Source organism: Fonsecaea pedrosoi, assembly GCF_000835455.1.
Source record: "Fonsecaea pedrosoi CBS 271.37 unplaced genomic scaffold supercont1.5, whole genome shotgun sequence".
Lineage (NCBI taxonomy): Eukaryota > Fungi > Ascomycota > Eurotiomycetes > Chaetothyriales > Herpotrichiellaceae > Fonsecaea > Fonsecaea pedrosoi.
Window position 1 is genome coordinate 2,882,153 of NW_013550611.1, and position 11,947 is coordinate 2,894,099.

At 53.7% G+C, this 11,947-nt stretch overlaps 4 protein-coding genes and 1 non-coding gene across 5 annotated transcripts; 4 read left to right on the forward strand and 1 right to left on the reverse strand.

Moving 5' to 3' along the window:
• Positions 1 to 451: 451 nt before the first annotated feature.
• Z517_08523 (uncharacterized protein) lies at positions 452 to 2,530 on the forward strand (the record flags this gene model as incomplete). Its single annotated transcript, XM_013427039.1, has 6 exons — positions 452 to 812; positions 899 to 1,668; positions 1,746 to 1,840; positions 1,891 to 2,012; positions 2,089 to 2,237; positions 2,300 to 2,530. The coding sequence occupies 6 exons, from the start codon at positions 452 to 454 to the stop codon at positions 2,528 to 2,530; spliced, it is 1,728 nt and encodes a 575-aa protein (XP_013282493.1).
• Positions 2,531 to 3,180: 650 nt separating this feature from the next.
• Positions 3,181 to 5,693, forward strand: Z517_08524 (uncharacterized protein; the record flags this gene model as incomplete). Its single annotated transcript, XM_013427040.1, has 6 exons — positions 3,181 to 3,479; positions 3,555 to 3,702; positions 3,773 to 4,906; positions 4,996 to 5,077; positions 5,161 to 5,304; positions 5,395 to 5,693. 6 exons carry the CDS (start codon positions 3,181 to 3,183, stop codon positions 5,691 to 5,693), a joined length of 2,106 nt encoding a protein of 701 aa, XP_013282494.1.
• Positions 5,694 to 6,664: 971 nt separating this feature from the next.
• On the reverse strand, positions 6,665 to 7,159 carry Z517_08525 (uncharacterized protein; the record flags this gene model as incomplete). Its single annotated transcript, XM_013427041.1, has 1 exon — positions 6,665 to 7,159. The coding sequence occupies one exon, from the start codon at positions 7,157 to 7,159 to the stop codon at positions 6,665 to 6,667; it is 495 nt and encodes a 164-aa protein (XP_013282495.1).
• A 427-nt stretch (positions 7,160 to 7,586) lies between these two features.
• On the forward strand, positions 7,587 to 10,226 carry Z517_08526 (uncharacterized protein; the record flags this gene model as incomplete). Its single annotated transcript, XM_013427042.1, has 2 exons — positions 7,587 to 8,267; positions 8,331 to 10,226. 2 exons carry the CDS (start codon positions 7,587 to 7,589, stop codon positions 10,224 to 10,226), a joined length of 2,577 nt encoding a protein of 858 aa, XP_013282496.1.
• Positions 10,227 to 10,808: 582 nt separating this feature from the next.
• Positions 10,809 to 10,897, forward strand: Z517_08527. Its single transcript has one exon. It is a non-coding gene; the product is annotated as a tRNA-Val (tRNA).
• Positions 10,898 to 11,947: the final 1,050 nt, after the last annotated feature.

Genomic DNA, 11,947 nt, shown 5'->3' on the forward strand with positions numbered 1-11,947 from the left:
AAAGAAAAAAAAAGGACTCTGTAGGTGGGCAAAAGGAATCCGGGGAATATCTGGGGAAAAGTTGGGATCAGAACAGGGAAGCAAGGGATGATATGCCTCTTGCAGGCAGGGATTCCAACCTCAATCCCCGTGAGACCCTATTTGGTTCTTGTACAGGTGAACCAGCTCGTATTCGGTTGGTCTCTATGCATGTGGCCAGAACGACTGTTCGGTTGATGGTGGCGATCTCGACCCGAGCTGGATTTCCCGAATGCGACTGAGATACAAAGATTCGGCAAATGTCGAGACGACGAGGATTCGGCTCTCGAAAACATACAGATTCAATCGACCCAAGCCCTTCTCGGCCAGGGGCTTTCTCGTCAATCGTATGAATTGCCAAGGGCCGTGTCTGATATCCCCTCGATCTTTCACTCTTCAGATCCGAGTTTCTCGCCCTGGACTCCCCCAGAAGATGGACGCTGACTTGGATATCGACCGAACTGGTCTGGTCCCGAATCACTGTGGCCCCAACGTCCTGCCCGCCTTCGCTCTCTTCTCAAGGTTACTCAGATTCGCCAGCCGGCATAATAGGATTGCTATCACGGATGGGACCACCGGATATCATGCCTCGCATATTCAATTGCTGACTGATATCCTCCACCTCCGCAATGTGCTCGAAGGATCACTCCACCCGCAGGTGTTTTCGAGGCTCCAGATCCAACATGAAGGGCCAGGGCAGGAGGTGTTTGTCAATATCATCGCGCCTGCAGGCTACGAGTTTGCAGTGGCCATGCTCGCGGTGCTGGCAGCTGGCGCGGTACCGGTCCCATTAGGTGAGCGAGCATCTTCTCTCTCGGTGTTACTTATTTCGTTCGACAGCAATCCAGTCATTGACCATGGGCATCTTGCCCCCTTCTAGCCCCTGGTGTCCCTCTTCAAGAAGCTTGCTATTTTGCCAACAAGTCCCGGGCCGACGCTGTTCTGGCCTCGTCGACTTCGCTGCAGACCGGGAGAGCCTTGGAGGAAGCGATCAACCAAACCACCAATGCGAACTTCAAATGCATTGAGATCGAGCCAAATATTTACCAGAAGCCACTTCGACCGACCGACATTGTCATTTCGTCGAACCTCGCTCTCGACCTCAATGGTGCCGGTCTCGTCATCTTCACTTCCGGGACGACAGGTCCCCCAAAAGGCGTGGTGATGCGTAGGTCAAACTTCATCGACTCTGCAGACGAAATTGCCGATCATTACGGCTTGGGGCTTGACGACGCTGTGCTTCACCTGATGCCTGTCCACCATGCAGCTGGAATTGGATTGTCCTTCTCTCCATTCTTGTATGCCGGAGCTCGCGTCGAATTCCGTTCGGGCAGTTTCAACCCGGCACAGTTGTGGCAACGATGGAGAGAGGGCGGGTTGACCTTCTTCACCGGTGTTCCCACCATGTACGCCCGCCTGATGCAGCACTTTGAAACGCACCTGAGTAAGCTTCCGAATGCGGAACTCAATGAGTACCTGACCGGTCTACGGAGTATGAGAGGCCTCCTTTGTGGCACCTCAGCCTTACCATTGCCGCTGCAGGAGAAGTGGGTTAAATTGACAGGCGGCATGAGGTTGTTGACGCGGTATGGAGCCACGGAGTTTGGGCCGGTCTTCAAGATGCCATGCACGGCGTCAGATGCTCCAATGGTACGACTCTTGATTACCATCGTGCCCCTTGACCATAGTTAAAAGATCCAGCTGGCTGATTGATTTGATACTCTTAGGACTCGGTCGGAACGCTTACACCCGGCGTCGAGGTAAAACTCTCTGAAGGCGATGAAGGAGAAATCCTCGCGAGAACTCCGTTCATGTTCTCGAGGTGAGTGCATGTTCTTCATACCCGGACAAGTAAACTGATAGAGAATCCAGATACCTGTTCGACCCAGTGGCAACGGCAAATGCCCACGACGCCGATGGGTATTTCAAAACAGGAGACATTGCCCGCAAGGTCGGGCCTTATTATTTCATTCTTGGGCGGCAGTCTATTGATAGTAAGTCCTTTATTCAATCGTTCCTTCTCGACGTCCTGTCACAAGTTCTGGGTGCTGTTCTCTAACACTGTTGCAGTCATCAAATCCGGAGGCTACAAGATTTCGACCTTGGACGTGGAACGCGAGCTGCTTTCTCTGAACTATATCGGCGAGGCTATGGTGGTAGGCGTCGACGATGACGAGTTTGGACAGCGAACCGCAGCTGTGGTCACTCTGAACCAGAACGTATGTCTCTTTCACATGTATGATGATGAGAGACGAAGCTCTGCTGACACGGAATACATCAGTGGCCGGATCCCGCCAAACAACTCACGCTAGAGAAAGTCCGTCGTGACTTACGGGATCGACTGTCATCGTACAAACTTCCAACTCTGCTCCGAGTCGTTCAAGATCTTCCCAAGACCGCAACTGGAAAAGTGTCCAAGAAGATACTGGGACCTCAGTTGTTTCCCAAGAACGGGCACAGAGACATACAGATCTGGAGCAGTGCGAAGCCTGCGCTCGCGTCGAAACTATAGGGGATTGTGCTGTTGCTAGATACAGAATAGAGTAGATTTAGAGACAAAGGCTTTTACTTCGCCAGAGGTATCTACCAAAAAGGCCTTTTGAGACGGTTTCAGTGCAGTTGCGATACAAGGAGATGTCATTGATAGTATGGCAAGATAAGACCTTGTAACAAAACTTTTCCTCCCCATATCTCCGGAGTATAGCGTCTTGTGCTCTCTTACCTGTTCTGGGTCTCACGCGAGGAGAAGAGGTCTGTTCTGACTTCGGGTCTTGTGTTGATAGGTCGATTCGTCGTTTCGGCTCGGGAAATTCGATCCAACGTCAACATTTGCCGAATATCACTTGCTTTCACTCTGAACCACATTCGGGTCGACACCAGGCGGTGCAGGAATGTCGAATCCAGCCGGTTCCTTTACGCGTGTCGATCCGACATGTGGGCTATTGATGGTCGTATTCCCGAAGTGGTCTGCCTCTTCACGCCATCGAAGAGCTCTGTATGAGTCAATGTGGGAAGGGCAACAGCGACAAATTTATATGTGACTTGAAACAAATACATTAACCATCGCCCCTCCAGCCCTGAGGCACTCTGCAGAACAACAAGAGCCAGAAAATTCGAGCCAGCAGATCCACAAAGTCGACCCTGTATCAACTGGTCGCAGCCATGACGACCTTTCCAGACAACCTCAAACCGGCAAACCCCCAAGGTTCGGATTGCCTGGCACGCGAGAGAGCAAGTTCTTCGCTACCGGTCCGGGAGCTAGCACAGCACCTGTTCGGACGAGACGGCTTTCTTGAACGCCAACAACGCATTTTGGAGGCGTTACAAAAGGAGCCTGTCTTTTCCAAAGAATCACAGCAACATCTCTCGCGAAAGGAACGGTTTGAGCTCGGCCTGACACGGGCAAAGTGTCTGCGGCGCATGGCGGACCAGCTGAAGTGGGATCAAGACGACTACCTAATGTAGGTACTTCGAGTTTGTCTATCATCTCTCGTCCTTGGAACGTCGTGACGCTTACCGGTCAATTCGATCTCCAGGGCATTGTACTTGGTCGACGACGTCAATCCATTCTACGCCCACACGAAACTGTTCACCAATACGATTCGGGAGCAAGCAAGCGACGAGCAATTGGCCTACTGGATGCCCAAGATTGAAAGCTGGGAAGTGACTGGGGGTTATGCACAGGTAAATCAAGTCTCTTGACATTTTTTGCCCAGTGATAGTCTTTGATGATGCTCACATTCCTTATCTTTAGACTGAGCTCGGCCACGGCAGCAATGTGAGAGGCCTTGAACTGGAGGCTAAATGGGATCCTGTGACGAAAGAGTTCATTCTGAACAGCCCGACTTTGACATCCAGCAAATGGTGGAACGGGTCTATCGGTATCACAGGAAACCATGCTATCGTGGTGGCTCAACTCCTGCTTCCTACAAAATCCTCGTCTAGCGACAAGACTACCGGCTACACCTCATACGGTCCGCACCCGTTCGTTGTTCAGGTTCGAGCGTTTGGGACGCACAAGCCCAAGGACGGAGTCGTCATTGGGGATATAGGGCCCAAGTACGGATACATCACCATGGACAATGCATACATTCTGTTCGACCACTACAGAATACCTCACTCGGCCTTCCTGAGTCGTCACGCAAAGGTCGACCCGGACACGGGCGAGTACAGCAAGCCCAAGGTCCGCGCGCTCATCTACGGCAGCATGACCTTCTCCCGGTCCGTCATCGTCATGCAGGCAAGGATGGTGCTCGCTCGCGCCGTGACCATTGCCGTTCGCTACTCGGCGGTCAGACATCAATTCTCAGACCGTGACGGAGACCCGAGCGGTCCAGAAGTGCCTGTTCTCGACTACCAGACCGTCCAGATCAGAGTGCTGCCATTGCTCGCCACCATGTTCGCTCTCCACTACAGCGGCCAAGCCATGGGCGACCTATTCTACCGGACACGGACGAGTATCGGCTCGGGGGACTTTAGCGAGCTGGCAGACCTCCACAGCATGTCGACGGGGCTCAAGAGCCTGTGCACCGGCCTCGCTGCGGACGGGATCGAGACCTGCCGGCGCGTGCTAGGCGGTCATGGCTTCGGTGGCGCGAGCGGGATGATCCAACTGAACAACGACTACCTCTCGAAACCAACGGTGGAAGGCGACAACTGGATGATCACGCAGCAAGTCGCCGCCTACTTGATCAAGAAGATGACTGCCGTGGTCGAGAACCCCGAGGGGGAGTCGGCAGACAATACCGAGAAGGTGCTGCGGAACTTTGTCAAGACAACCAAAACAACAACTACTCCTCGTGGCTCAGGGCAGAGTGTCTGTCCCTTTGACGTGCCAGGAAGCGATCAAGCACTGGTCGATGCCTTTCAATGGAGGGCAGCAGCACTGGTAAGATCTCTCTCCCTTCCTCTCACTCGACAGTGCATTTCTTCCTGGCCGACTAACCAAAGATGATCTATCTTCTCACCCCGTTCTAGACATACCGAGCCTACGAAGCCAGAGTCGTCCGAAAGGAAAAGTGGAACAGCCTTTTGATCCAGCTGCACAAGCTGGGACTAGGTGAGTCAAAACCTCTCGACCTCACCCCCAGGCAGGCGTTGTCTCTGCATTGTCTGAACTGAAGCTCACGATCCATTCCCTAGCACAATCCCAAGCGAGAGTCGTGGGCCTCTTCAACACCGCCGTCGAGAACACCACCAAAGACATGTCACCCGAGTCGAGGAGCGCCCTGCGTGACCTGTTTCGCCTCTTTTGCCTGTACACGATGGACAACGAAGCGCGCGAATGTGAGTTTTGGCCCCTTTTTATGTGTAGTTGACCACCTGTTTAGTTACTTGAAACACAACGAAATCTAACCCCGTCTCCCTCCCCTCCAGTCCTCAGCACCAGCGCCATCAGCACCGACCAGTTGGACGCGATCCCGGAGAAAATCAAGGGCCTCCTGGTGCAGATCCGTCCGCACGCCGTCAAGCTGGTCGACGCCTGGATGATCCCGGACTACCTCCTCGACAGCGCGCTAGGGCGCCACGACGGCAAAGTGTACGAGGACCTGTTCAACCGCGCGCACCGCCTGAACCCGCTGAACGGCATCACGTATAATCCGCGGTACTGGGAGGACGAGCTGGTCATGGGCGCAAAGGACTACGATCGGGGGAAGCGGCTGAGTAAGCTTTGAATGGGATAGGTCGCTGGGTGTACATACATGTACATCGCTTCATGAGGGCAAGTGAGTATTCGAGATAAAGAGTGAAGCCAGGGCACGGCTGGGAGGGAGTGTAAATGCTTGAGGTGACGAGCCACGATAGAATAGACCGAGTTACATCGACGACAAAAGACATTCCCGTTCAGCAAAACATTGACTTCTCTCGCCTAGTTGACTGGTCAAGATACAGCTTCGTTGGTCTTGACATGTCCTTGGCCTCCGTGGTCTGTCTGCCTATTCCTTCTCCGTAAGGAGGGCCAGATATTTCCCAGGTTCATGTCCCCAGTTACCGGAGTCAGTGTCATGTTTCTACAGAGTCCAAGTCTCGGTGGACAATCCAACAAGCCGATGCTGTTTGTCTCGATCTTCGCCATCTAAAGGGACAGACTCGGTGTCGGTTGAAGCATCCTCTCCCTATCTCACGAGTACTGATAGCATCAAATAATTAATTACCTCTGGCATTCCCCACCGCTCACTGCTCATTGCGCCCAAAGCTTTGCTACTTCACGGCATCCCGGCTAGTTCATGCGGCCTCTCTCCGGTCTCCCATGACCAAAAGTCCCGAAAGTTGCCATCGAGCTGCGACATTCGGGAAAACTTGCAACATCTTCAACCGGTCGAAACCCAGTCATTGCCGATGGCCGACCCCCGGTTTTCCTCCCCTTTTGTCCTCGAGCCCCAATTTGGTGGATCCCGACCCGTGCCTGGGGTAACTGGCGGGTGTTGTATATGGAGAGATCTGTCAAGCAGTCCCGTTTCCCAGCCCAGCCTTACCGCGTTCGCCCCGCATTGGGTTGTCTAGTCTGTGCCCTGCATGGCGGCACAGCGGGCGAGTGAGTGGCCACTAACCGGCGAATGGTGCGAGAGTCTTGTGGTTCAACGGCTAGCGTCCCCCGAGACTCTATTCATTCTTCTCCCGTCTGGACTGGATCCATATCGAGGAATCAAAACCGATCAAACAGAATCACCCATGTTTGTCGCCATTCTTCGGCATCGTCTGGCATCCAGTCGGCAGTCCGAGGGAATTTCATGACAGACGCCATGGAGACATCATCCGGGCCAGCTGTATTCTCGTCTGCTCCCAAGTCTACCTTAGGCGACGAATTCTCGGGCGATGAGCCTTCGGGTGGATTGGTGAATAGTTCAACAGTTGAGGCCGAAGCAATGTCGACCGCAAAGGATCGACCTGGCCGTTTGCACCAGACGCGGAGGCCTCGAAGCCGGAAAGCCTGCGTCATCTGCAACAGGAGAAAGGTCTGCAGCATCCGAGGAAGCCTTGTCCTTTGGGGATGCGCATTACTGACCGGTGATCCTTGTTGCTTCCATTCAGGTTCGATGCGATCTCGCTGAACAAGGCTCGGGGCCCTGTACCAACTGCCAGTCGCAGGGTTTGAAGTGCTTGTAAATCTCCCCGACAGCAAGCTCTTCCTCTCCTGCATTTCGTGCGATGCTCCCGCAATACCTTGTCTTTCCCTTCATGAAGCCATCCATCTGTTGTTGGAATCCAGAAATCTGACTCAAATCTCGTCTCATCACAGGCCGCATCAACGACGGGCGTGGCGCACAGCTTCCAAGAATACGTCTGCTGCCCAAGCCAATGTCAGCCGACTCGCTCCCTGTCGAACTCAGTCATACACCCACCCAACTGTCCTGGAGCATGGCGACGGCGATCTGAACTACCGGGCTCAAGACTCGGGCAGCCGCAGCGATATAGGGATTGAAGATCGGGATGATGTTGACGATGCAAACGATGAACCATCGACTTCCATACACACAACATGTGGAGATACCGACAACCAAACCAGCCCAAGCTCGTACAATGCGACGACGTGGCCGCAGACAGCGAGACGCAGGTCTGCCGCGTCAATGGCCGCAGCTGCGTCGACTCCTCAAGCCATACTCACGCCCACGGGTGGAGTTGTAGGTCGACCGGTATATCTCGAGAACGAGATCGAGTTCCTCGAAAGAGAAACCGAGTTGATGGAATCGTCGGCGCCGACATCACCTCCCACAAACTCGCGACCCGAGGTTGACCTCGCCTTTCTGCGCCTGTACAGGGCGTTTGATCTCCCCACCCGGGCCATCAGAGAAAGCCTCGTGAGCAGCTTCACCGTATATTGCAGTCCGTGGATGCCTGTGATCGAGGTGGAGGAGCTCAAAAGCATTGGCCTGGGAGCCTGCAAGGTCCAGACCCGGCACAGCAACCAGGGAGAAAATACTGTGTCCCTCCTGCTCACCCAGGCGCTCTTCGTGGCGGGGAGCCGCGTGCAATCATCGCGCTTCTCGTTCAACAGCTGTAGCGAGTTCTACAACCGAGCCAAAGCGCTGTATTTCGCCGAACACGAACTTAACCCACTCACCGTCATCCGCGCCCTGTGTCTGCTCCAGTGGTACAACCCGAATGGGCCCGAGTTTGTCTCCATCCATTCCAGTGTCTCCTGGCTGCGGCTGGCTGTCGGACTAGCCTTCCAGATAGGTCTGCATCGAGAGCCGGATCCCAGAAACCCAGATTACAAGCTCCGTCGAAGGCTTTTCTGGACACTGGTTGTAAGTGGTTGTTCCCCAACTGTTGCAACCCGGCGACCGACGACTAACCAACACTGTGGGCAGGCTCGCGACGCGCTTCTATCAGCCTCTCAAGGCCGACCTCGCTCCATCAACCTCAACGATTGTACCGTACGATGGCCCACGCTCCATGATTTCTCCGAAGACAACAAGCACGCTCGGCTCTTCCTAAGCTATGTCGACATATGCTGTATTCTGGGCCGTTTAGGACAGGCGGCCCTACCTGGAGGGCACATTGGGTCGCTCTGCGTCGGCGTCGGCCGAGACCTGTATAGATGGAGGAGCCAGCTGCCGTTGGATCTCCAGCTAGACGGTGCCAGCGACTTTGATTTCGAGACCCGGCAGTTGCACATACCTTATTTCACAGCCATCTCCATACTGTATGGTCCAGGTCCGGCGGTGCAAAACTGCTCGGTCGCCGCCATCCTGGCCTCGTCGTGCGTGTCGCGCATCTTTGAGGACTTCCTAGCCCGCGACCTGCTCCGGTACCTCAGTCCCATCCACATCTTCTACCTCTTCACGGCAGGCCTGCCGCAGATATCAGGTCACAAGATCCCGGTTCTGAGAGAAGCGTCCAAGAGGGAATTTAAGATGATCCGGTACTCCCTGTTAGAGATGAGCAAGACCTGGCACTCGGCTCATCGTCACCTAGGATCGCTCAATAAGCTGTTGTCGGCGATGAACCGCAGCAGTGCTACGGGGTCGTTCGCGTCCAAGCGAAACATGGCCCTGCTCGGGCAGAACCACAGGGACTCCAGTCTCACTGACCAGCTGTCGCTCTTTGAACGGCTAGGTGTGGATTTGTGCCCAAAGTGCGACCTTGTCGTCGGGCTGACGTCCCCGAGCTTCGTTCTTTCGGCACAAAAGACCGTCAAGAGCGTAGACCGCGATTCCCTGCCTCACAGAACCGGCACGGCTGTTGCTCCTGCGGTTTCTTCCTCTTCTTCATCATCGAATGTGGGCAATGCCGCTGATGTCGCCGATGCTGATAGTATCGCATCGACGGAGAGAGGAATCGATCGGACCGACCAGGGATGTGAGATAACGTATTACCCAGGCGACACCTTCCAACTGTCACCTTCGACCGTACCCATGTGGGGAGAGTGTGATGAAATACGTGCCATCGATATGGACGGAGAGAGGCACGGAAGCGGTCAAGAGCCCGACTCGAATGGCATCGACCACTCCGCGTTGAAGATGCTTCCACCACCCACGACTGCCTCTGCTGTCCCTGAAGCGGCGAGCAGTTACGACCTCGACTCTCCAGAGCACAGAAAACCTCTCTCGAAACAACGTGAGAGTCACTTCTCATCTGACCACCTAGGGCCGTATCAGTCGACATATTTACACTCGAACAACGACCTGGACGAGGACGCTCTGACAGACAAGGAGGCGCAGAGGAGGTTAAATAGTACCGTGGAGGTCACGGCTCGAAGTCACAGGTCGTATGTTCGCACAAGTTCAGCTGCGCAAGTGGACATTATTCACGAGCCCCATGGCGGAGTTCCGTCGTCCGCAACAAGCCACCGTCACAGTCATAGTCACAAGGGCTCAGCTACTCCAGGGATTCCCAGAAGTCATGCCGAGATTCGCCGTGCGCAACTCCAGCACCAGAACCAGCACCATCGACAGCACGGCCACAGCCACTTACAGGACCACGAGCACGAGCACCATAGCGACTTCTCGAGCTCAACCATAGAGAACCACAGCGGAGGCGGGAGCGGTTACGCAAGAATCCCCCTTGCGGCGACACCGACAGAGGATCCTCTCGAGCGCAACTCCGTGTATCATTCCGCCAACGGCAGCAATGGCGGAGGTTTTTTCGGGATAGAGATGGGAGTTAACGACGGGTTCGGTGGCGACGAGATGGCCCTCGATGCCATCCTCCTCGAGTCGGACCGCAGCTGGGTCATGCAGGATTGGGACAGTGGGTATTTCTAGGCCCGCATGCTCGCCATCCAGTCTCTCGATGTACGTAAAGAACGGGGATTCTGGCATGACTTGGAGGGTCATTTGAGTGTATCTTGTAATGTATCTCGCATCTTGTGTCTTGTCTGGTATTCTGTGGCAGCCACTCGAGAGATATCGTAATCTGTACGTACAGATGAGCAAAGCGTCCAGAAGCCCAGAAACCATGCACGGATGACCCCATCTATTTTACTGTTGGGCCGGTATGTTCAGGAAGCCACGAGCGGGCGGATGTCGGAGGGTGAGATACTAACCAAAACTCGTCACATTGATCAAACATTTGGTGGCGGAGTTGATTCGTTGTTTGTACTTACATGAAGGGCTCTTTGATTCAAGGGATGTCCGTAAGAGATCTCATCATCTGTGTCGCACTTCTCGCCATATCTTGTGAAGAGAAATGATATCGAACCATCCTTCCACAGCGAGCCTGTCACCCGTAGCTTTCATTGGGGGCGTGGAAGCTCCTAGCCTGGCTATGGGTCCAGACAAGCTTTTCCGTACCACCCGCGCCGCACATTTATATATGACATGCCCTAAAACATGCACAGGAATTGTGTTCGAATAGTGTAGTGGTTATCACGCGTTGCTCACATCTTTGAGCCTTTGATCCGACGAGGTCCCCGGTTCGATCCCGGGTTCGAACATGTTTTATTTTGTGCCTCACATTTCTTTTTGCTCGACTTCATGCATACATGCATCCATTCATTCATTATGCATGTCTGCTCTGTCTTGGTTTTATTTGTCTTTTTTCTTTCTTTCTTTCTTTCTTTTTCTTTTTGACAACTCCGTTGCTGGCTTTGTGAAGAGTATAACTCATGAATGAGCGTTATTAGCTAAAAACCTATCTGTGCATACACTAAATTTTCTTGTTGGGAAAACCCTCTACGCTAAAAGAACTCAAATGTCACTTTGCTGTTTACACTGTGAATGTATGTCTGTATATCAGACTCGCTCACAAGACATAAATGATATGCAACAGTGACAGTGCTGGGTCGATAACACAATGTCGGGTCGAAGTTCAAGAATGCAACGCCCTGACAGGTCTGCACCGCACCGAGGCCCATCTACTCCAATAAGATACTCTCAGAGGTAACCTGGTCCATTCATGCCACATGCATACGTCACTTTCAGCATGCCCGTATTGGAATAAGGGAGACCAGGGAGACGCAAACCTCGTGACCGTCTCATGACTGCCTCGTGAATTCCTCCAGGGGGTGACCAAATCTGGACGAGGTGCGTGATTGCCTGCTTGCCTCCTTTCTGGATGTTGCCTCGACGCACGAAATTGCTGGTGGTGCGGTACCATAGAAACACGCAACTATCAATCAAACCTCCCTGATCTCGCCGGCATCAAGATTCCCAAGACAGAGACAGAGGCGCCACAATCACCCTACGAGGTACCCGGCATTCAATCCCCTGCGATGCAAAACACAGGGAGATCTCGGATAGAGCTCCAGACTTGCCTGAGCGGGAAGTAACCAAGCGATATTCCCGGGGCACATCTCTCTGAAACGAGCTCCTCCTTCCCCTTCTGGGACTCTGGAGAATCCAGATTCAGAGAGATACTCCGCCAAAGCCAGGGTTTTCCCAGGTTTTTCTCAGGGAGAGGAACTATCCGTGATTGCTTCGGCACGGTACGAATCGTCGCGGGAGAAGTCATGTCAGGTACACATACATACACATACAGAGACCCT